At 42.5% G+C, this 26,194-nt stretch overlaps 1 protein-coding gene across 1 annotated transcript in view; it reads right to left on the bottom strand.

The window, feature by feature from the left end:
• The window catches only part of ZRANB3 (zinc finger RANBP2-type containing 3), a gene marked incomplete in the record, with an annotated part of 393,324 nt that overhangs the window by 222,339 nt on the left and 144,791 nt on the right, over nt 1-26,194 (bottom strand). The window contains 3 exon segments of the mRNA XM_077447813.1: nt 231-316; nt 467-698; nt 2,115-2,293. Of these exon segments, the coding sequence (XP_077303939.1) occupies nt 231-316; nt 467-698; nt 2,115-2,293 (497 nt within the window).

Genomic DNA, 26,194 nt, shown 5'->3' on the forward strand with positions numbered 1-26,194 from the left:
TCTGTTTAGAGAGGGCATACAGGAAATGGCAGATTCAGGTTTTGTTTTGTTTTTTTACAGTTTAGAGGGGGAGCCGATTACATAGCACAAGCACTGTGCAGTGTAATCTGCTATAAGGGACCAGAATCTATTTATTTATTTTTTGAGTTAACACATGCTTTAACCTAAACAGAAGCAGCTCATCTACAAGCCAGATTATACTAAGCAGAAAAGTTTAAGGCTATAAATACCTGACATGTGCATTACAATATTTCTTTGCATAGTCCGTCCAAGTTCCAAATAGTCTTGGGAAAAGTGCATCGATCTGCATGTAAAGCTAGAAGAAAGAGGAAAGAAAAAAAACTGATCTAAAAATCATTATAACATTAAATTCTGAGAATTGGGTTGCTTTGTGATGCTCGGGTAAAGAAAACCCCATGCAGCCATCAAAGAGTGGAAAAAAAGGCTAAACTATAAATTCAATTACCTCTTCGGGTCTTCCAAGCGCTGGCGTCCCAGTGAGCAGGAGTGCTCTTGTCGCTCTCTGAACAATCGGCTGGAGAAGTTTGCTGCGAGACGCATTACGAGACTTCATGTAGTGAGACTCGTCCACTAAAACCACTTTGAAGTGCTGTTTGTTGAGAGCATTTATCAGTGTGGTGGCGTCGGAAGTCAGCAAGCCGTACCCCAAAACTGTCACTTTGCAAGATGCGATTCTCCTTCAGACAGAAGAGGAAAAAAATGTTTTGGCTTGTTCTTTCTTTAGCGTTATAATCGCTGCATTTAAATGGATGCCAAGCCCCACCATGGCACATAGGTAAAGCTGTAAAATATGTAAATCTAACAAAAACTAGTAATATAGGATGAAACCCTATAGGAAATCATCACGTGGCTTCCGAAGTTCCCCACTGTGCGGACTTACCCTCTGATGCACCAATCCCAGCCTCATCCGGCTCCTATCATGTGACCAGTTGAGCCCTTTCATTCCTATGGCTGGTCCAGACTCATGGAAGAGTTCAAGCTCAATCTATGAATTACAAGCTTTGTAAGGAGCTTAGCAAGCTTCTCTTCCTGTTTTCATGTGGCATTGGTGGGACGATTATCAATACAGAGAGAATATTTCTGATATGACATCAGTGTAGCACAGACAACAGGGTGCAACCACCCTCTTGATTTCCAAAGAACTACAATGCAGGAGACCCCATGACAGAGGTATGACCTGGGTAAAGAAACTGTAGTGAGCTCTCCCAAAGGTGGCAAGGACAGTCTCTAGGATCCTCGAGGATAGTACTCGCTGTGCCCTGTGTACTGTAAGGCTTTGAGGCTCTGTACTGGATGCCTCCGGGCTGGATCCTCTGCAACACTTCCTGTGCTGCTTCAGGGTGCTCGGAAAAAGGCTTTAGCTGAAGCTAGGACCCCAAAAAGAATTATTTCTGCCCTGAAGCTAGAAGAACAGAGGGCCTCAGCCCTTAGGCTGGGTCTTCATTCCTCAGGAGCAAGAGACTGCTGTCCTAAGCCCCAGATTATTTATACACCTCTCAGCCCTCTGCTGGTAGCTCTACTAACCAAGGATTGGCTGTATGAATATTCAGGCTAAGGTCTGCCTCTCCCACCCACTATATTCCAGAACTCAGTGGAAAGCAGGGGTAAGTAGTTGAATTTGCACCAGCAGAACCCATTACAGCCTAAAGCAGTTGAGTGCTACAAGATAATCAAGAACTAAATTTACCCAGACAACAGAAACCTAACCAAGATGATTCTACATCAGCACAACTTTTTGCAACATTGCACTAGAAATGTGGGGGTCCAATCCCATGTAGTAATTGGGGGTTATTCCATGACAGCCCGGGCTCACAGGAAAAGGGTTTAATGATGCCGGCCATCATTCAACCCAAGAGAGGACCAACAGATGGTGGGGAGGAGAAGTTTCTGCAGGGGGAAGTGCTGGAGACAAGGCGAGTACTACATTTTCTATTTTTAAAACACTTGTGCCATTTCTTTTACTAAAGCTGGAGATCTGCTTTAACAACCTATTTCTATTTTTGTACCAGTTTAACGCTCTGCAGTAAGCTTTCATAATGCTATTCTATGCACTGCTCACCCAGTCCAAATCCACACTTGAACCTTTCCCTTACCCAACATCAGCCTTGTTTTCAATGACTGTAATATCCTCCGGGCCTAGCTCTGGAATCCACTTCTCCAGTTCCTCAATCCATGGATATTTCAGTGAGGATGGGACAACAATAAGAAGAGGCCACTCATTTCTGTAGAAATAAGATATCGCAATTGCCTGGATGGTTTTTCCAAGGCCCATCTACAAAAAAAAAAAGAAAGCACGGTTACATTAAATTAAGAAAGTATTCTGGAGAAACAAATAAAAACTGGTTATGCACAACCTCCTATCAAAAGATATAAAAATTTCCATTGTAAAAGAATCATGTACAGTTATCACTGCTAAATACTTCCTATGAAATGGTTAGGTGCCTGGCTAGGCTGTTGAGATGACCAAACGTTGTATAAGACCAAACGTTTTATGCCCCCACCCCATCCCCAAAGTATCGAGTTTGGGTTTTCTCAGTGAAGGGTAATGTTAATGCTACAGCATACAAAGATATTTTAGAGAATTGTGCTCTTCCATCAATGTGGTAACAATTTGGGGGAAGACCTTTTATTGTTCCAAGACTGAGGCCCTGTACAAAAACAGCTCTCCATAAAGACCTTGTTTGACCAGTTTGGTGTGGAGGATCGTGGGTGGCCTGCACAGTATGACCCTACCAGACCCGCTTTGGGAGTTGGAAAACTAAACCAGGTCAACTCATGTAATCTCACAAATGTTCTTTTGCCTGAATGGACACAAAATCCCACAGGCACAATCCACAATCTTGAGGACAGCCTTCCCATTGACGTGGAAGCTGTTGCAGGTGCAACAGAAGGGGAATGAAGGGGAATGGAGGCAACTCCATATTAACATCTATGGCTCTGAAATTAAATGTCCAATAAACTCAGAGCTGTAATGGTCAGATTTTACAAACTTTTGACCCTATACTTTGAGTCACTTACCAAAAACAACTCAGAAGTTTTTTAAGTTCTGACTTCATTAGCTGCATGCTTGTTCTGGTTTAGTCACCAAGTACTGAGGCCCAAGGTAACCAGACAACTAGAATTTTCAGAAGTGATTGTAGTAAGTTAATTTAGGGCAAACGGTTAAAAAAAAAAAAAAAAAGCCATTAGTGCAGTCCCAGGTTAATATTTATCATTGGTACTTCAAACGTGTGCTCAAAGGCCTTCGCTTGCAAATTCCAGTCATGTAGTTGGTTGCCTGTCCCTGGTCCTAGTTTAGTTCCAATATGGAGGCCCCAAGGACTCAAAATAGATGCAGTAGGGGCAGGGAGATCCTGGGGAGCTTTCATTTCCAATTTTTATTTTATTTTATTAGAGTTTAAGATAATTTTTTTGTGGTTACAGATGTTCTTACAAGTTCTTACAAGTGATTCCAGTTTTCAGCCAGAAGCCCTACAATTAAATGTACATAAACGTGTGCATCTTGGTTAACTGAGAATACCAAAGACTGTTTAGGATTTGTGAAAAGTCTTAATTTTTTATTAGTATGTTGGGGATTGCCCATGCTTTTATCCATCATGCCGCTTTGCTTTAAACCAGGGGTGCCCAACCTTTTTAAGAGTGAGGGCCACTTAAGCAACTTGGTAACAAGTCGTGGGCCACAATGAGCGGGTGGATGACAGGTCATGGCTACTCTATAGGCCCTCCGATCCGATCCACCTAGATGGAAGGGGACAAATTCCCTTCTATTTTTTTTATCGGATTTTTAGGATTGGAGGCAGGCGGGAGTAAATGGTCAAAAGTCTGTTTACATTTGCCGCTCTAGAGGTGAATTGAGGGTCCGATTGGGTAGGGCCGATCATGTGAAAAGGGCCAAAACTGCTTTCACACTGATGTGCTGCAGTTTACCCACACCGTGGGTGCAGGGTAGTGCACTTGTGTCTATCCTGGGGGTTAACTGAACTTTGCCAAAGACTCTGCCTGTGGCAAAAGCCAGCACTGTACAGGAAGCATTGGCTTATGTGGCTCTGCTCTGCAGCAGCTTTCTTCCTCTACCACCAGCTTCATTCACAACACTGATGCTGTGGTATGACGGGTCAGCAACCTGTGATCTGGGCTTGCTAACCCGCCATTCCAGAGCAGAAGGTCGCGTGCCACATCGAGGGCTCCGCAGGCCACATGTGGCCCCGGGCCACTGGTTGGCCACCCCTGCTTTAAACTGTACATTTTCATCAGTTCTGACTATGGTGACTGGCTAAAGGCTCATACACACGATCAGAAAATCATATGAAAAATACAGCTTTCTAAGCGATTGTACGATAATCTGATCGTTAGTACAATTATCCGAAGGGACAAAAACAAACATTTTCCTAGTAAGACACCAGATCATAGGATTTTCATTTAATCAATATTGTTTTCATCCAAGAATACAACAAATTACATCACTTCTGAATTTTCATCGTTATACGAGAATTTTCCTAACTTTAGTAACCTCTTTATTTTCAATACCAGCATTAAAAAATAAAAAAACAAACAATAATGCGTCCGATAATTTCATTTGGATGGCTTAAATCGTACTGGTAAACATATGGAGTCTGCACACTTTCACTGAAATATACAATTAAAAATTCTTGCTGGATCAAATACTCCACTATAGGGCATCAGATAAAATGCAACATAAGACTATCCCAATCCCACTCTTAAAATCAGACAAAATATTAGGACATTTTGAAAAACCAATTATCCCATCGTTATTTTAGTAACAATTCCAAAAGTATATTGATGAAGATGGAGTGTTAAGCTCCCGAAACACATGGATGCTGCAAAATAAAATCTTTCAAAAAGGACCATACAAGCTGGTGTGGCACTCCTATCTCCTCGCAAAACTTTAGCAAACTTCTCTGGGAGTCCAGCAGGATCCCACAGTTGCTGGTGAGCAGTCTCTGAGACCACAAACCACCCATCATGTTATAAATTATCTCCATAATGTTCAGTGCTCCTACATTACAAAAAATGAAAAAAAGATTATTGCAGTGAAAAGTGAACCTGATAACCATCAGGGAACCAATGTAAACTTTTTCTCTAACGAAAAGTAAAGGTGTGCTTATAAATATTTATAGCAGCTAGGAATTCTGTCCATTCTAGGCATACCCTGAGGGGACTAACACTGCTGTACAGACACTAAAGTGGACTTGAACTAAGGGCCTGTTCACATCTAAATGGCTTTAAAAGGTGCGTTGTTGGAGTGGCACTATTCATTTTGAATGGGCTTCCCTTTGCTCCAAAAGGAGTTGATTTTTCAATGTCATTGCTCTTTGCATGGGGAATCAGCCACCAATGGAAGATCTACGAAGATCATGTAACCAGGCTGAAAGTAAACAGAAAAAAAGAAGCAATGGAGCTCCTCTAATGGAGGGGGTAATTGGGTGAGTGAAAAGGGAGGACAAGGGCTGAGTCCACATTTTCGGCTTCAAATAAAAGTTGCTGGTCTTGTACCTCTCCCAGTTTGTGACTGGACAGTGAAAGGCAAAGCGGCAAATAGATGAGCTCATCTCTAATTTAATTTAACATGCTTTTTCGATGTGTTTTCTACTTCTACTTCTCTCCAAGTTTTTCAGCACATTAAGCATTGCAGTAAAGCTTCTCCTAGCACTGCTTTTCTCACCCCCTTTTAACACTGCTTTTCAGACACTTGCAAGAAGATATTAGGTGTGACAGAGCGAGGCCCTGCAACAGAATGCGTTTAGAAAATTGGAATAAAAAGGACATCAAACTTTGAAAGATCCAGTTCAAGAAGCTCCAGCAGGCGTTTTGTGAGCAGAGAAAACCGTGTCTTAAAGCTTTCCCAGGATTTGGTGGTTCCAGATCACGACCTGAAGCTTGAAGGTTCCTTAAGTAGGAAGGAATCTTCAATCTTGTGTCTGGGCTTTGCTAGTTGCCTGAAGCCTGTGTGAGGGAACAGGTATGAAGGATCATTACAAGTCAGGTCTGAGCATAGCTCAGAGCAGTTGCTGCCCAGTTTGGAGACCTGGTTGTTCCAATCGGAGACTTGTGAGGAGGACTTCTGGCCCAAAGTACTAGTCGGGACAGCTACCAAGAGGGTCTGGGAGGCCAAGAAAGCTGAGGCGGCTAGCTGAGGCGGCAAGGGACTGGAGGCGGGGGGTGGGGGGAGACGGGTGCTGGAGAACCCTATTTGAAAGTGCTCAGGAGTGGGCCTGTGCAGTGAGGTACTGCCACCGAGGCTGAGTGTGCTTTAAGAGTCAGGTAGCTTGGTATTTTTCTGTTATTTGAATTTGCTGGAGAAGAACCCTTGCATGAGCAATCTGGTTGAGCAAGACCTTTTTTAAGCCCTTAAAAGAGAAGCATGGAGTTTTTTTTTTCAGGACCATACCTATGTGGATGCAGCTGCATCTGTCCCCCAGCTGGCATGAGCGCTAAGAATCAAGTGATCAAACACTGCTGATCACTCGGTTCTCAGGGCTCCGTGAGCAAAATGCTGGTGACCGACAGTCATCAGCTCTCTGCTCTGCCCTCTCATCGCTCACTGGAGCGCTGTGCTGTAGAGGGGCAAGAGCGGGGCGGCCCGCTGAGAGGCTGAGCTGGGTGCCAGTCCAGGCATGTGTGCGAATCCAGACATCATGGTCACGATCTTGCCCGAGCCTGGACGGGCTCGGTGATTTCAACCCGCTGTCAGCTGAAACCAGGTCAAAGGAGTGCAGAACAAACTGCTGTGATCCACAGGAGAAGTACATCCAAAGCTTCTCTTTTAAATATAATTCCTGTCCGATGTGAACTCACTTTGCAAATGCTAAAAAACGCATCTACCACAAGAGCTAACAACGTCCATATTACACAGGTCACACTTGAGCATTTACCCTCCTTGCATTTGATGCATTAATGGTTATGGAGCTGCATTCATTTGTGGCTTATGTCTGCCTAGAGTTCAGCTTTAATTTCTGCTATAACACATCATTGCTTATCAGTTTTACGCAGGTGTAATAAGCCATAACAAATGACTAGCATTAAAAGACATAAAAGCAAGAACACTATAACTCAAATTTCAAAACACTTTCCACTTCTGCAGGAACTTATCAATTAAATATAGTGGCTCTTTAACACCACAGAGCTGAGAGAAATCTGGGAAAAAAACAAGAACTAATAAATATACAGAAAATGATACTGACATTACTTTATCCTCCTACACAAACTATTAATATATGGAATAATTAATAATTCATACAGTAAAATGCTGCAATGTGTATAATCGGAACAGAGAGGAGAGATTAGACCCCTCCAACGCTCTCTGCTGCGATCGATAAAATGCTGTGTGGCTCAGTGAATGAAGTAATTAGATAACTTCCAGGGAAGGCATACAATAAAATAAAAAGTGATATATACTACAGCGGCTCGGGGACTACATGTACCAGTCGGCTAGCAGCCCCATGGGTCAATTAAAGGGTCAGTCTGCCCCAAAGTTATATTTCAGTACTTGGTAGAGGTGGGAAGCTTATCGCTAAGGAAAAAAAACAAAAAAAAACACATACTGTTGTTTTAGAGCTTTGGGCAGAAAAGGGTGTTTTCAGGTACTTATCCCTTACCTTGGCATCTGCCATTTCAGCACTGCTTAGAGGCCACCTTAAAGTGTATTTTAACCCAAAAACTAAAATTTGCTATATTGAAGTTTATTAATCCTAGGATATGGCTGCTGCATTTTTTTTTTGACCTAGTGGTGCTGCCGGTAACACTTCCTGTCTTAGTGTGTTTCCACTGTGCATAGGACAGCAACATTGTCAACACTGGGAAGAGGGTAGCATTAGATGTACTACTCAGGGCCAGGACAAGGGGTGGCTGCCCTGGACGCAGAGTGTATTGTAGTGATGGGGGTGCCGCTAGTGCCTTCTACTATAAGGCTGACAGGAGTAATGACAGCATCATCACTACTTCTGTCAGCCCAGCACTTGGGCGGCACAGTGGTGTAGTGGGTAGCACTCTCACCTAGCAGTAAAAAGGGTCACTGGTTCGATTCCCAACCACGACACTACCTGCCTGGAGTTTGCATGTTCTCCCTGTGCTTGCGTGGGTTTACTCCGGGTACTCCGGTTTCCTCCCACACTCCAAAGACATGCAGGTAGGTTAATTGGCCTCTGTCCAAAATTGGCCCTAGTATATGAATGGGGACCTTGGATCATGGGCTCCTTGAGGGTAAGGACTGATGTGAAGGTGCAATGTACAGGGATCAGGACAATTGTAGACACTCACTCAGGTTGAACTGGATGGACTGGTGTCTTTATTCAACCTTACTAACTATGTAACTATGGAAGAAGTAGAGGCAGTGCGGGGTGTGCTCTCTGTCCCCCTCCTCCTCGCACTTAAAGGGGTTGTAAATCCTCATGGTTTATCACCTCATTCTGTGCATTAAGGTGGAAAACCTTCTATAGTGCAGCACTCTCCACCCCCTGACCCGCCCCCATTACTCAACTGAGCCCAGTCTTTCTAGCTCCAGGACAGGATGGGAGCGCTGCCTATTCTAGTAAGTACAGCGAAGAACAGAGAGCACCACAAATGTAGTTGAAAATCCAGGTAATTCAAGGTAATTTTTCATCACTAATGCATTTCGGGGGCTTCTCCAATCACCCTTCATCAGGGCTAATAACAAAAGATATTTAAAAAAAAACTTTATTTGTGTTACAACAGGATATCCTGGAATACAATATGCAATATACAAGAATATATTTGTGATGAATGACAAATGTTACAAGTTTAGGACACAAACTTTCCACCCGGAATGTTGTATGGGTATTCTATAAAAGTTTATACCATGCTGTAACATTGTTGACAGTTTTACATTTTTCATTTTTTTTAAATAAGTGACATCTTATTTTTCAGATGGTTTTGAACCAGCCAGCTGTGCATCTGACAGAGCAATATATTTTTATGCAGCTCCTCTTCATATTTTTCAGAAGCCAAAGCGTCACAGAAAAGAGAAGACAATATACTATGTGGACTGCCCATGACAATTTGGACACCATCCGGGAAGGACACCTATCCAATAAAGGAGCACCTAAGGTCAAGTGACAGATTACACTTTCTTCTATCAAAATGTCACTGGTTCATTTAGTAAAGGTTAGCCTGCCAAATAGTTTTTTACGTTATTTGACCCTCTGGCTTTGGGAATTCCACTTTGGGGGCTTTGTAAACGAAAACCTATAAGCTCTGTAAACAGAAATGTTCTTTGTTTAATGCAGGAATATAGAGTTAAATGCCAAAACATAAGAAAAGGCAGAAATGTCTTCTATAGATATCCAACAGCTGATGCAAAAGACGCAAAGAGTGAGCTTATTACTTATCGGCCATAAACAGTTCGAATTTGGAAAGAATTTTCTTTCAAAAATCATATCTAAGAATTTTCGTCCGAATTTGGCACCATTAGTGGGCTGCAGCAATGGCCAATTTCCGTGCGGCAATCAAATTTGAGGAATCGGATATGTTGTAAATGTTTTGTAAAACAAAAGATTTTCTTATCAATGATGGGAGAATCGTGCGAGAAACGTAATAAGAAAACAAATGCACATTTGCAAGAAAAGAAAAATTTACAGAGAGAAAATCAGATTCCCGGCCATGAAAATTATTTTCTGTAGCAACATGAGGTGAAATTGAAGGCTTGGTCGGCCGAATTTCGAATATCAATGGTGGCATCATCGGATCACAAAAAAACAAACTTTCCGATTTGGAAAAGAAAATTCAACCATGTATGGCCTGCTATACTCCAGATACTTAGTTAGCTGTAAAAGGATGCCATTCAACAAAACAGTGCCTTAGTGGTTGGCACCCTTGCCTTGCAGCACTGAAGTCCCCCATTGCAACCAGGATGGCGAAACCCGAACCAGGACGCTAACTGCATGGAGTTTGCATGTTCTCCCTGAGCTTGCCTAAGTTTTCGCCAGAAACTCGTCTGTCCTCCCACACTCCAAAAATATGCTGGTAGGTTTAACGGCTCCTGCCAAAAATGGTCCAAGCACGGTCCAAAAATGACCACAGTAGTTGGAGGAAAAAAGGCGAATGTCCTTGCATGGCTTAGTCAGAGCCCAGACTTAAACTCCATTGAAATTCTGTGGCGTGACTTAAAGAATGCAGTCCAAAAAAGGTCACCATCAAATTTAACTGAACATGAGCAGTTTTGAAAAGAAGGGTGGGCAAATATTAAAAAGTTTAGATGTGCAAAGTTAGTAGAGGAAAATCCCAACAGACTAAAGGCTGTAATGAAAGCAAAAGTTGGTTCAACAAAAATACTGACACAGGGGGGGGGGTGATCCCTTTTCCAACTCAGTGATTCTGTTTTTGAATTTGTTTTATTTTTTTTCTGACATGTTGGTGTCATCTTTCACTTGGATGTTAGTAAATACAACTGGATAAAACAAAAAACTGCCCGTCTTCATTTCAGGCAACAAAAAGTGATTATTTTAAAGAAGGGTGATTCTTCTCTATACCCACTGTAGGTGTATGTATTAATGTGAGAAAGGAGCTTAAAGTCTAAGGACCCTATGTGACTGTACAAGCACCTACAATAAATTGCTTGCACCTGTCCCAAGAGGAAGCCGATTGGCTGGAGTGGGCATTAGGGCCAATACTGTGCCCTCCTTATATCTTTTGCTCCAATTCCAGCCTGGAAACTCAAAGTCAAGAGACAAATATGAAGTTTTCACAAATACAATTTTCATAATTTTTCTTCTTTTCATCTACCATCTACTTCCATGAAATTTCTCTATCTGCCCTTTTCCACCTGCAAAAAAAAAAAAAAAAAATTCTCTTTCAAATTTTTTTTTTTTTTTTTAATAAACCACAGAAATTTTCAGTGTTTTTCTTCTTTTTTTTTTTGTTTGTGGTTTTGTAAGGAATAGGAACACATTTGCCTTCCTCTCTTTTAGTACTGTGCTTGTCTCTGTGATTGAAGCTGCAGACACCTGACACCAACTGAGACTTTGGGGTTTCATGCACATATATAGAAAGGCAGGGACAGTAGTGGTAGTGAGATGTTATCATACTATGAACTTTCTAAAGGTCACCATAGATATAACAGACACTTTCACGTTCAAATATCTTAAGGTATTAATTCCCACTACTCAGTCCCCAAACATAAATGGAAACCGCTTTAACCACTTGCTTACTGGGCACTTAAACCTCCCTCAGTCCCAGACCAATTTTCAGCTTTCAGCGCTGATGCACTTTGAACGACAATTGCGCGGGCATACAACACTGTACCCAAATGAAATTTTTATCATTTTTTTCCCACAAATAGAGCTTTCTTTTGGTGGTATTTAATTACAGCTCGGAGTTTTATTTTTTGCTAAACAAACAAAAAAAGATGCAAAAAATAAATAAATCATGTTTAATAGTTTGTTATAAAATTTTGCAAACGGGTCATTTTTCTCCTTCATTGAAGTGCGCTGATGAGGCGGAACTGATAGGCTGCACTGGTGGGCACTGATGGGCTGCATTGGTGGGCACTGATAGGCTGCACTGGTGGGCACTGATAGGCATAGTTAAGGCGGCACTTATAGGCACAGATAAGGCGGCACCGATGGGCACAGATAAGGCGGCACTGATGGGCAAAGATGGGCACAGATAAGGTGGCATGGATGGGTGGCACAGATGGGTGGCACGGATGGGTGGCACTGATGGGCACTGGTAGATGACACTGATGGGCACGGATATGTGGCACTGGGGTGCAGCACCTTTGTTGAGGCAGATTGTGGGCACTGCTGGGTGGCACTGTGGGCACTGCTGGGTGGCACTGTGGGCACTGCTGGGTGGCACTGTGGGCACTTACTTTTTTTAATGTGGCAATGGCAGGGGGCAGGTGGGCACTAGCAGGGCTGGCCATGATCGGGACTAATGTCCCGATCACGGCCGCCGGTGATCGGCTTTGTTTTTTCTCCTCGCGCTGACAGCGCGAGGAGGAATAATAGCCAATTACCGGCTCCGTTATATCACATGATCAGCTGTCATTGGTTGACAGCTGATCACGTGATAAGGGGTCGGGATCGACCCCTTGCATGGATCGGTGATCAGGCGAGTCTCGTAGACTCGCCGATCACAGAGCGCGCCGCGCGCGCCCCTCAGGGGGCGCGCAGGGCGCTCATGCACGGGACTACGTCTATTGACGTCGTCCCGGAAAAGGAGATCCGCGCTGTAGCCGTCATTTGGCTATAGCGCAGATCTCAAGTGGTTAAAGATGTTCTTGTATTTTTAACACTGTGGTTTTCCAGGTATGCCAGCGACCTGACGGAGGAGGGAAAAGCCCCGAAACATGTTAGTGCATGGCAGGTAGGAGTCAAGGCAGCATAGAGGACCTCGAAAAAGACTCAACTTCTTGCTGGCCATTGTTAAGGGTCATACTGTGTTTATGTCCAATTTTCGGGGTGTTTTTTCACAAGCACTTGCAACCACATATACAATATTATTATACAGGATTTATATAGCGCTAACAGTTTGTGCAGCACTTTACAAAATGAAGGCAGACAATACCCAATCAGAGGGCCCTGCTTATTAGAGCTTACAATCTAAGAGATGTAAAATATGATGAAATTAATTGTTCTAAACATATTGTTAATGAATCTTGGTTAAGTTTTGATTTTCACAATTTATTTTTTGCCTACATAGAGCGAAGTGCTGGCTTATTAGGGGAAAATAAAAGCAAATGGATAGTTTTTATGAACCTGTCCAATCCCTTCTGTCACCCAATAATCATCAGTCAGCAGAACCAAATTGTTTCTATACACATTCGTCTCCCAAATAACTGAAATGTCTATGAGCATTTTGTAGAAATGTGAAGTGTTTTTGTCTATTTGTTTTAAAATATTTCTAAAAATTCCATTTTGTTCATTTCAAAAATTTGCAAATTTAAATTGCCCTTCCTCTAACAGCTCAGACAGACCTTGGTGCACGCTGGTATTTGCACATGAGCACGGGGGTGGACAAGGGAGCCTTAAGATTTTGTTTTTTTTAATTGCTCCATTTTATTTTACACTTTTCTATTTCCATTGAATTTTATTGCTATCACAAGGAGAAAACATGACCAATACAGCAGTTCCAGGCTCCCCGATGGAATGAGAGAATGAGAACAGCACCAGTGGGAGGGGTGGAGTCCCATCTGAACCCAGTACATGTGATTGAGCGGCTATAAAGCCGCTCAATCACTTTTACCTGAAAGCAGATTGATTGGGCTATAAAAAATAAAAAAAAAAACAATACCAGGATAAAGGCTACAGATACAGCACCTTGCAAAAGTATTCACCCCCCTTGTTTTTTTACCTATTTTGTTAAATTACAGCACTTAGTTAAATGTTTTTGTTTTTTTAATCTGACTAATATGTGATGGATCAGAACACAATAGTCTAAGCTGTTGAATAAAGATTTAGAAATATACACATTAAACTATTTTTCAGAAATAAAAAAACTGATAATTGGCTTGTGCATATTTATTCATCCTCTTTGTTATGAAGCCCATAAAAAGCTCTGGTGCAACCAATTACCTTCAGAAGTCACATAATTAGTGAAATGATGTCCACCTGTGTGCAATCTAAGTGTCGCGTGACACCTTTTTGAAAGGCCCCAGAGGCTGCAACACCTAAGCAAGGAGCACCACTAACCAAATACTGCCATGGAGACCAAGGAACTCTCCAAACAAGTAAGGGGCAATGTTGTTGAGAAGTACAAGTCAGGGTTAGGTTATAAAAAAAATATCCAAATCCTTGATGATCCCTATGAGCACCATCAAATCTATCATAAACAAATGGAAAGAACATGGCACAACAGCAAACCTGCCAAGAGATGGCCGCACACCAAAACTCACGGACTGAGCAAGCAGGGCATTAATCAGAGAGGCAGCACAGAGACCTAAGGTAACCCTGGAGGAGCTGCAGAGTTCATTACTTTCAGTGAAAAACAAAATGGCAACTATTGAGTTTGCGAAAAGGCACGTGGGAGACTCCCAAAATGTATGGAGGCAGGTGCTCTGGTCTGATGAGACTAAAATTTTACTTTATGGCCATCAAAGAAAATGATATGTATGGTGCAAACCCAACACATCACCTAAAGAACACCATCACCACCGTGAAACATGGTGGTGACAGCATCATGGTGTGGGGATGTTTTTCAGCAGTGGGGACTGGGAAACTGGTCAGAGTTGAGGGAAAGATGGATGGTGATAAATACAGGGATATTCTTCAGCAAAACCTACACCACTCGGTGTGTGATTTGAGGCTAGGACGGAGGTTCACCTTCCAGCAGGACAATGACCCCAAACACACTGCTAAAGCAACACGAGTGGTTTAAGGGGAAACATTTAAATGTGTTGGAATGGCCTAGTCCAAGCCCAGACCTCAATCCAATAGAAAATATGTGGTCAGATTTAAAGATTGCTGTTCAAAAGCGCAAACCATCCAACTTGAAGGAGCTGGAGCAGTTTTGTAAGGAGGAATGGGCAAAAAATCCAATCCCAGTGGTAAGATGTGGCAAGCTTATAGAGACTTATCCAAAGCGATAGCTGCAAAAGGTGGTTCTACAAAGTACTGACTTTAGGGGGGTGAATAGCTATGCACATTGACTGTTATTTTGTCCTATTTGTTGTTTGTGTCACAATAAAAAAAAAAAAAAAAAAAAAAAAAACACATTTTCAAAGTTGTGGGCATGTTCTGTAAATTAAATGATGTAAATCCTCAAACAAACCATGTCAATTCCAGATTGTGAGGCAACAAAACACAATAAATGACAAGGGGATGAAGACTTTTGCAAGGCACTGTATGAATCTAACCACATATAATATGTATAACTATGGCACATGGGTAGGAAGGGTTTAAGAGTTTGTATCTAGCAGATTTCTGTGTTTTTAAATCTCCCCTTTTTCAGGGCTTCAACATAAATATGTGGAGCCTACGAGTGGTTTAAGTAAAATGCTCTTAAAAAGGTAACTGGCATTTTTTTTTTTTTATGCTAGGTTAACTGCAAAAGTGGAAACACACTAGTTTGGATTGGCTTTTTTTCTTTTTTTTTTTTTAATTCAGATATTTATTTTTTCAACAAATAAAAGAAAATAAGCAACAATAAATAAACCAATGTCAAATCATAATTCCAAACAATATCAGTTGGTACATTTGATACATCAACATCTAATTTGCCCAGCATATTCACAGATACAGAAATACTCCAGAGAAAATAGCATATATAAAAAAAAAACTGTTCTTTTCATTTAATTTCTTTGACAGACCTTCCCCCTCCACTAAAAATATACCCAATCCTAATTATAGATTTAAATTAAAATAAGAACATGATGCATCTATCCCTTTTCTCAATATATTTTCATTCTTCTGAGAGGAGTTCCGTTGAGCATAAGTGTGTTTTTCGAACATTACAAATTTATCCATTTCACAAATCCAGTCCTCAAGGGTGGAGGCATTGGGTGAAACCCAACGGGAGGTTATCAGCTATCGTGCTATCAATAGAGCCACTGGATTGGCTTTAAAACCATTTATAAAGGGTGAGATTTTGTGCTTTCCACGCTGACTTAAAGCGGGAGTAAACCCGCTGAAGTTTTTTTTTTGATCTGCAAAGGAAAAGGCATAATGAGCTAGTATGCACTGCATACTAGCGCATTATGAAATAATTACCTTAGAACAAGGCCTCGATCCACGCCAAGGGAGCTGACATGTTCCCTCAGCGTGTCTTCCAGGTATCGCGGCTCCGGCGCTGTGAGTGACCCGGAGCCACGATATCATCACTCCCGCGCATGCGTGCGGTAGATTTCTTTCCGGCAGGGTCAGGTGTCCTATCACATAATGTCCCCCATCGGATAGTGTCCGCTGTGTACTACGCATGTGCAGTAGACAGGACAACCACATTCCGAAAATAGCCGAAGATAGAGTCCGGGTTCTAGCCCCACCATCCAAGTGGACATAGAGTTACAATAAAAAGAGCCGAGCGCAGCGAGGCTGTACCCAAAGCGTGGCGAGCGAAGCAAGCCCGCGAGGGGCCCGCTAATGTGTGCAGCCCTATGTCCACTTGGATGGTGGGGCTTGCACCTCGATTTACGGCGCAGGCGCCGTTCATCTTCTGAGATTTTTCGAATCTCCTTCTGCTCCGTTCTGCACACACTTTTAGATGGCCGGACGTTTTATGTCAGAACACCGGCGTCTGCTGGACTTTCAGCCGAGAATCCCCTGTGCGCATGCGCCGCTGCACTCAGCTGCGCATTGTGAGAGGAATATCTCCTAAACCATACAGGCTTAGAAGATATTTTTTTTTTCTACCTACAGCTAAGCCTTATTATAGGCTTACCTGTAGGTTAAACTTATAAAAATTACTATACAACCACTTTAATTCTGGTCAAAAGCCTTTAACTTTTCACTTTGGATGACTGCAACATACACCAGCCAGTGTAGCAAACACCTTCTATATGGCCCTTAACAAAGAACTAAACTGTATCGGAGCACCACAAACTGAAAAAATGATTTAATTAATTTTTAATTCTCAATGCTTCTCCTTTTTTAGTTCTCCATGTTTTCTTTTGTTGAGAAGATGCTTTGAAAAACACCCCCCTAGCCAAGGTCATCTTGAATAAGGGCAGAGGATTCATCCTATTAGATTGTAAGCTCTTCTGAGCAGGGCCCTCTTAATCCTCTTATTTTATTGTATTGTAACTGTATTGTCTCCTTTTTATATTGCAAAGCGCTGGGTAAATTGCTGGCACTATATAAATCCTGAATAATAATAATGTAGCATTTACTACCTGGAATCCATTTGCCCTTAGCTGATGCATGCAGGCAAGAGGGTGTACCTCCAAATGAAAGAAATAAAGATTCCCATGAAGACTCATATATGACCTCATTTTGGCCTAGGCCAGAAACCAAAAAGCAACTGAAGAAATGTACAAAATAAAATAAAAAGAAAGTTTAATATACCAAGGGGCTCCAAACTTTGTAAGCAAATGGCCAAGTCCACTAGACTGTGACCAGTGGGAGCAGAAAGTGTATCATCATCAGTGGGCATAAACAATGTCCCACCATTGGTTTGAATGGAAAGAATTGTGCTCCACTGTCAATGGAAAGAATAGTTGCACATTGCTGGTGTCAGTTGGTGGAATAGTGCCCCAAGGTCCAAATAAAGGCAAGCCATGGGCCACACCCAGCCCCTGGGCCGCAATTTGGAGACCACCCCCTTCTGTATTTACCAATGCTAGTAGCATAAGGATTAAAAATAGTTAATGTTAGTTGAAAATGTGTAATTCTGCTTTAACAGTGACCACTGCTGCACTGCTTAGCAGGTGATCATTATCAAATGGTAGTAAACACCAGTTGGAAGTTTGCGCCCCAATATTCCTCAACACCCTTAAGAAATCAAAATAACAAAAAGGCAAGCGTGTCTGAATTACACAGAGTCCTTTCTTTTTATAGAAATGTTACAAAGAGGTATTCATTTGATTTCTTCAGCAAACAAGGATGAGTTCTGGGGATTTACTTTTATTTGGGGTTACTTACAATGGCTTACAAAAAAAGCATACTGTGAACCTGCAACCCTCCGTACAAGGTCTGACTGTACAAAAGTACAAATAAAATTATCAGCGTACATCTTCATCCTGCTGCAGACATAGCAGTATGCATTACAGACATTAAAGTGACCTCTATGGCTATGGGCATTCAAGTATTAAAGAAGTTCTATGGTCACAGCATACACTTTCATTTTATAACATCAGCACTGTAATAAAAGATACCGAAAATAGTTATTTTTCTACAATCCAATATAAGCTTACTGGGAAAATCTCCTTTAACTGCTTATTGACCGGCCACCGTCATTAAAGTGTGGCAGGCTGGCACAGCTGCACGAATCTCCATGGGTGCACATCGGCCGCTTTAAAAGCTATAATGGGGGGGGGGGTACGAATGCCCGCAGCGCCTCGCCAGTGGCCGCGATGTCCGCTGGCAACCCGCGATCGCGCCTCGGGACCTGTCAATGTAAACAGACAGATCCCCGTTCTGTCAGGGAAGTAGAGAGAAAGATCTGCTGTACCTAGTGATCACGAACAGTGATCTCTCCCTACTTCCAGTCCGTCCCCTCCCCCCTACAGTTAGAAGAACGTCCCTAGGGAAAACTTAAAGCGGAGGTTCACACAAAAATTGAACCTCCCCTTTTCGGAACCCCCCCCCTCCGATGAGTCACATTTGGCACCTTTTAGGGGGGAGGGGGGTGCAGATACCTGTCTAAGACAGGTATTTGCACCCACTCCCAGGAATAGACTCCCACGGGAGTTTACGCCTCTTCCCATCCCCCCACGCTGTCTGCTGGTACACACACAGGTCACAGGAGACAGCAGGGACCAGTTAGGACGCTCATCGTGACTCGCACATCTGCAGTAGGGAACCAGGTAGTGAAGCCGCAATGCTTCACTTCCTGATTCCCTCACCGAGGATGGCAGTGGCAGCTGCCGAGAGCCAAATGATTAATCGGCTTTGGCATCGCTGGGCCCTGGGACAGGTAAGTGTCCATTTATTAAAAGTCAGCAGCTGCAGTATTTGTAGCTGCTGGCTTTTATTTTTTTTTATTTTTTTTACGTGGACCTCCTCTTTAACCTCTTGATCGCACCCAAGTGTTAACCCCTTCCCTGCCAGTGACATTTATACAGAAATCAGTGGCTATTTTTAGCTTTGATCACTGTATAAATGTCAGCGGTCCCAAAAAAAAGTGTGTCAAAAGTGTCTGATCCCTCTGACGCAATGTTGCAGTTCCCCTAAAAATCGCTGATCACTGCCATTATTGGTAAAAAAAATAAAAAATAAAAAAAATGCCATAAATCTATCCCCTATTTTGCAGACACTATAACATTTGCGCAAACCAATCAATATATGCTTATTGCGATTTTATTTACCGAAAATGCGTAGAAGAATATATATTGGCCTAAACTAATGAAAAAAATAGTTTTTATTCGATTTTTGGGGGGATATTTAATATAGCAAAAAGTAAAAAAATATTGTTTTTTTTTTTTTCTAAATTGTTGCTCTTTATTTGTTTGCAGCACAAAAAAAAAACGCAGGATGTGATCAAACACCAAAGGAAAGCTCAATTTGTGTAAAAGAAAGGACATCAATTTTGTTTGGTTACAATGCCGTACAACCGCGCAATTGTCAGTTAAAGCAACGCAGTGCAGTATCGCAAAAAATGGCGTGGTCAGGAAGTGGTTAAATCCTTACGGCCTCCTCTTTCCACAACTTCCTGGATTTCCTGCATGCTTTGAAGCTTCCCCCTCTGCTGTTTACTTTCCATTTATAAGGACTGCATATCCCATAGTACCTTGCTGCCTGCAAGCAGTGATTCTTGTTCTGACTCCATCGCCTAAAACTCCTCTCAGTACCTTGGTAGGCAGGCTCTGTGAAATGTGTGACACAGCAGTGCCCACCCACAAGACATTGTCACCAAGTGTCACTGAATTCAAGGAAGTAAACATGTGGAAATCTTAACCGCTTGCCGACTGCCTCACGCTGATATACGTCGGCAGAAGGGCTCGTACAGGCAGAGTCACGTACCTGTAACATGGCACTTTAGAGGCAGCCAGCGGGCACGTGCGCAGTAAGCTCCGTGAGTCGGGTCCCGCGGGCTCGATCGCCACGGAGTTATCCACGATCGCCTCGCGGGGAGGAAGAACGGGGAGATGCTAAAGTAAACAAGCATCTCCCCGTTCTGCCTAGTGACAGTGTCACTGATCTCTGCTCCCTGTGATCGGAGCAGAGATCAGTGACGTGTCACAGCCACACCCCCCACAGTTAGAAATGCCCCAGGACACACTTAACCCCTACACTGCCCCCTAGTCGTTAACCCCTTCACTGCCAGTGTAATTTACACAGGAATTAGTGCATTCGTATAGCACTGATTGCTGTATAAATGACAATGGTCCCAAAAACGTGTCAAAAATGTCCGATCTGTCCACCATAATGTTGCAGTCACGATAAAAATCGTAGATCGCTGACATTTAAAAAAAAAATTATTAATAAAAATGCCATAAAACTATCCCCTATTTTGTAGACGCTATAACTTTTGCACAAACCAATCAATTGCTTATTGCTTATTTTTTTTACGAAAAATATGTAGAAGAATACGTATCGGCCTAAACGGAGGAAAGAATTGTTTTTTTTATATATTTTTGGTTGATATTTATTATAGCAAAATGTAAAAAAGAATGTGTTTTTTTTTTTTTTTTAAATTGTCACTTTTTTGTTTATAGTGCAAAAAATAAAAACCACAAAGGTGATCAAACACCAAAATAAAGCTCTATCTGTGGGGGGGAAAAAAAAGGACGTCAATTTTGTTTGGGAGCCACGCCGCACGACCGCGCAATTGTCAGTTAACGTGACGCAGTGCCAAACCGCAAAAAGTTCTCTGGTCAGGAAGGGGGTAAATTCTTTCGGGGCTGAAGTGGTTAAAGTAACTTTGCAAACTTCACGATGATTCATAATGAACAGAGCTAGGATACAAATAATTTAAACTCATAGTGGAAATAAACATGATTTTACATTTTGACCATAGCTATGCTTTAATTTTAAAATTGAGTTCTTTCTGGCCATTCCAACAAAAAGCTCTGTAGAGGGATTTTTTTTCTTTAAATGCTGACAACAGAATTATTCAAGTTTTTGAGATGATCTCTCGGTAGCTTAGCTCACCCTGCTCTCTCTTCTCAGCCATTCACTGGGAAGCTCGGTGTGCTGCTGCTTCTTCTGCCCCAGCTCTTATGCAGCTGAGAACAGAGGGTATAAAAAGGGGGAAAAGGGTATTTGTTTTTTTTTAATATCTATACAAAAATGTTTTGCCTTTCATTTCTATTTTAAACTGAATTGGTTGTTTTACAAGGTGATTGTTTACAATCACTGGCATGAAGCTGAAACAAAGTCCATGCAAAGGTGATAAATATTTTTTATTATTCAGAAGAGATCACAACAAATTCAGTTACATAGCTGTGTGTGTATAATTATCATCTACGCTTGTATAGTTGTGTTACATCTCACGGGTATCTATTGCTTGGAGTTAAAATACTGCAGCATGAGAACGGGTGACCAGGCTGACAGATACAATGATGATTCACAATGTTCCCTGCACACCGTGATCGGTAATGAAGATGTGTGCTCTATTGCGGATGTATTTTCTTTTTCTCTTCTCAGGATACATAATTTGATAACCTGGGCAGTATTCAGTTTGTCTTGTAAATAAATACTCTAGCGCTTTATGTCGCTTATCAGTTACTGTCCTAATGTGATAAGGGGCGGTATTGACACTGCTGGGGCCCGAGAAGTAGCCTTCTCAGCTAAGCACACCCCCTCCAGCCTGAATGCATGACCTAAGGGCAGATGGATCCCAAGAAGTAAATACTAACATGAATCCTCTGCCCTTACACAAGATGGTCACAGAAACGCTTTAGCCACGTGATTTCTCAAAAAAATAAAGCATGGAGACCTAGATAGAGGGTTTTCAGTTTGCTTTCAATATTGAAAGTGAATCAAATCCTGTTTTCAGCTTGTGGTGCTCAAATACAATAAGGTTCTGCTTTATTAGGAGGTATCTTTCACACCGGTGATATAACGACCAGTGCCTTCCCGTATCAACAGTAGGTGGTCCTCAGTGCTGTTAAGAATAGTGCATAGAATGTTGAGATGTAAGTGCCATTGTGTGCATTATTGCACTTTGCAACAAAAAAAGAAGAATGGCGCAGGAAAACGACAGTAACCACTAGATGGTTCAAAAGCAAAAGTCCTTATAAAAAGTCTATAAGATAAATAGATTCAATAAAAGTTCACTGAAAGTACATTTAAAAAGCAAGATCTCTCTATGAAGTCAAGCAATCTCTGCAAGAAGAGAGGGAAGAGACGGGGGTGCCAGCCTAAGTGTAGCAGTTAAAAAGATGTTTATAACAAGAGGTGTAATTGCTACTTGCAAAGGTAGTAGTATATTGGGCATATATCTAGAGCCATCTTTAATATTGATTGGACACTGGGCAAAACTTTTCTTGGGCCCCGGCTCGTCTTAAACCCCCCCCCCCCCCCCATGCAGTTTCTCTCTCCACCTGCTCTGAGACATACAATAAATGGCAGCTAGACTCAAAATCAGTTTACTGAATAAAATCTGGCAGCTATTGCAATCGGTTGCCAGAGGTTACAGTATCATTACCGCTCACTGACTGGTTGCTAGATGTTACAACACACATTACTGCTCACCGATTAGTTGTTAGAGGTTACAGTACATGATTTCTGCATGTTGATTGGTTGCTAGAGTTTACTGTGGATATGACCTCAGGGGGTCATGATATACATATCAACGCTGCCACCCACCGCTATTTACATATGAATGCCTGTATTTACATGTAAACACAGGGTCTGCAGTCATCTGTACACAATAGGGCAGAGCTGGGCAGCATTAGTAGCAGCACTTCACACTGAGATATTGGGACACAGCACGAGACTCAAACCTTGAGGGATAAGGGAATTCAAACCAGGATAGTTGGCAAGTATGAGGCAGCTTCTTTGGGCCCCACAACAATGACAGGGCCCAGGGCAGCTGCCCCTTTTGCCCTGCCTTAAAGATGGCCCTGCATATATCATTAGAAGTGTTTGGGCCAGGTGGAATAGTCCCCAGGATCAGTGGCAGATGGTATGCCCGAGCCGAACTGGACGCTGTCAGCCGAGCCGAGCGAGACGGATGAGCTACAACCATTCCACTATAAGTGGAATGCACAGCGGGCTGTGCTGAGGGAAATGTCCAATGGGAGACCTCAGACTAGTCAGGTGACCCATTTCCAAGCTTCCTCTTCAGATCTGACGGACAACATCTGGTCCAGCACAGACATTGCCGATTCTGGGAGTGGCATACCATCTGCGACTGATCCTGGGCCATCACACTTTTTGTAATAACCTTGTTAGTACCTACTACACCTACCCTGTTTCACCCCGAAAATAAGACCTAGCGTGATTGTCAGTGATGGCTGCAATATAAGCCCTACCCCCCAAATAAGCCCTAGTTAAAGTCCTTTTATGTCTTATTTTCAGGGTAGAGCTCATTTGAGGGGGTAGGGCTTATATTTCAGCCATCACCAACAATCATGCTAGGTCTTGTTTCCAGAGAAACAGGGTAGGCTGGTGACCCCCATCTCTTCCATCATCATTGCACTTTGCATCTAGACTATGTGACTGTTAATCTCTAAGCTATATCACTGACTAGGTGGGCTCGCTCAGAGAATAGTGATGGAGCATTGAGAGGATGAGCAATGCTTAAAAAATGTATCTCCAACAGGCAGAAGCCAAACAAAAACATTTTTTGGTTGAAGTTTTCCTATAAAAGTGAAGAGTCAGCTTCCTATGAAGGCCGGTTCCTGACTATTTCCAAGAATACTGGACGTCAAAAAGGGGTCACTATTTGCCTGCACCCACCCCCGCCATTGCATCATCATGCCTGGTCCATAAAACAGTGTTCCCCTTTTAGGTTGTTCTGATTCTGCTTCATGCCAAGTACAAAAAGTAGATAATCATAGATCTGTCTGAACTGTTTGCAAGATTCTGGATGTGTCCAACTTTTAAAGTCATGAAGACCCCAGTGCATTCTCTAAATCAGTGTTACGTTATCTGTTGGATTTATGCAAACAGTGCTCCACTAAGTCCTTCAATTTCATAAGGATGTCCTTTCCACACTGAACTATATGGAGGCAAATGAATGTGTGAAAAGTTTATTCTTTGCAAGTACTGCAAGTATAATATTGCCATGGCTCCCATCACCTTTGTGACATTTGTTTAGCTAACACTATGCGGAACTGCAGGTTATGAGAAAGGTCCAACCTTGCATATACTTTAAATATGTCAATACCAGTGATGGCGCGCTGGGATGCTTATTATAGAATGGCTTATCAGAATGTAGGAATTGTTTAAAAAATGCTTCAAATATATTCTGCTGTTTAGCATAATTCAGCTAAATTATACTTCGGCTATCTACGCATTGGTTTTTTTTTTTCTCCTGCGAGAAGCTGTGCAGAAAACCTCCTTATGTCACTCAAATTCCCACATTTAGTACCTAAACCTGGTGGAAATTGTGTCAGCAACAAGCGCACGCCAATAATTATCTTTCCATCTGAAGTGACAGGATGAATCCAAATATAGCGAACGCAGCAGAAAAAATTCCAGCGAAAAAGGCCAATCAGAGGCGCCCCTTGTTCATTTCATATTCATGTCTTGGGGGGGGGGGGGGGGGGGTGCATGCTGAACAGTCACCTCTTTGCAAACAGAGTAATCGGGAAAGAGAACAACCCGAAAAGAAGTTGGAAAGCTTACATGCAAAAAACTCTGTGTAAGAACAACTAACCCGGAGAAGGGGTTAGAGGGGCATTTCCTTTGCAAAAAGGGTACCCCTCACTAATATGAAGTTATAAAGTGCACACTCTATTGGGGGAAAAAATAATGTTCATTTTGGTTGCAGCCAGTCCTTAGTTGGTCAAGTTTCCCATATGATGAGTTGCTTACCTTTAAAAGAGGGTCCTTTATCTCTATTTTTATATATTTATAACAGGTATCTACTGTATATAGCACCATTGATTTTACACAGCACTTAACATATACAGTGGGGGAAAAAATTACCGTATTTATCGGCGTAAAACACACGCTTTTTTCCCCCTGAAAACGGTAGAAATCGCGGGTGCGTGTTATACGCTGACAGTGTACCTCGGCGGGGGGATGAGTGGCACCGGAAATCACAGAGCCGTCGTCTCCTCTCCAGCTCTCACATCACACATAGTCCTGCCACCGGCATTGGATCAGTGTTCTGTCTATCACAGGAGCTGGTCCAATGCCGATGGCAGAGGCGGGACTGTGTATGTGACTGCCGACTGAGAGCCGAGGAAACAGATGATGGCTCTGTGATTTCATATGAGAGATGGTGAGCTGCATTGATGGGGGAGATGGGCACAGAACAGACTGCAGATGGGCACATAACTGGCTGCACTGAAGCTGCAGATGGGCACATAACAGGCTGCAGATGGTCACAGAACAGGCTGCACTGATGCAGCAGGTGGGCACAGAACAGGCTGCACTGAAGCTGCAGGTGGGCACAGAACAGGCTGCACTGAAGCTGCAGGTGGGCACAGAACAGGCTGCACTGAGGCTGCAGATGGGCACAGAACAGGCTGCACTGAGGCTGCAGATGGGCACAGATTTGGCTGCACTGAGGCTGCAGATGGGCACTAATCAGGCTGCATTGATTCTCACTGACCATTATTTTACTTCAAAGCGAGTTATTTAAAAATAAATAAAAAGTGTCTTTATTTTCCTGAAACTTCCCTCTTAAATTGGGGTGCGTGTTATACCCCGCCAATAAATACAGTATTTAATCCCCTGCAGATTTTGTACGTCTGCCGCTTACAAAGAAATGACGAGACTATCATTTTTATCATGGGTGTATTTTAAATGATAGAGACAGAATATCAATCAAAAATCCAGAAAAAACACATGATACAAATGTTATACATTGAGTTGCAGTTCAGTGTGTAAAATAAGTATTTGATCCCCAACCAACAATAATTCAGGCTCCTACAGACTGGCTACAGTAGGTGCTCATGTGATACACAGATTAGTCGTGTCAATGTAAGACGTTGCTCCAAATGACAACTCAATCGGTGTATAAAAGACACCTGTCCACAGAATCTTTCGTCCATTCAAACCTCACCATCATGGACTAGACCAAAGAACTGGTAAAGGATGTCAGGGACAAGACTGTAGACCTGCACAAGGCTGGAATGGGCTACAGGACCAGCAGCAAGAAGCTTGGTGAGAAGGAGACAACTGTTGGAGCGATTATTCGCAAATGGAAGAAATACAAAATAACCATCGCCCTCGGTTTGGAGCTCCATGCAAGATTTTGCCTCATAGGGTAAGGATGGTCGTGAGAAAAGAGAGGGATCAGCCCAGAACTTGTGAATGATCTCAAGGCAGTTGAGACCACAGTCACCAAACAAACCATTGGTAACACAATACCCACCGCCGCCATGGATTGATATCCTGCAGGGCCCGCAAGGTCCCCTTCCTCAAGAAGGCACATGTACAGGCCCGTCTGAAGTTTGCTAATGAACATCTAAATGATTAAGAGA

The sequence above is a fragment of the Lithobates pipiens genome, unplaced genomic scaffold (genome assembly GCF_037356315.1).
Source record: "Lithobates pipiens isolate NorthernLeopardFrog02 unplaced genomic scaffold, aLitPip1_a1.2 Scaffold_22, whole genome shotgun sequence".
Lineage (NCBI taxonomy): Eukaryota > Metazoa > Chordata > Amphibia > Anura > Ranidae > Lithobates > Lithobates pipiens.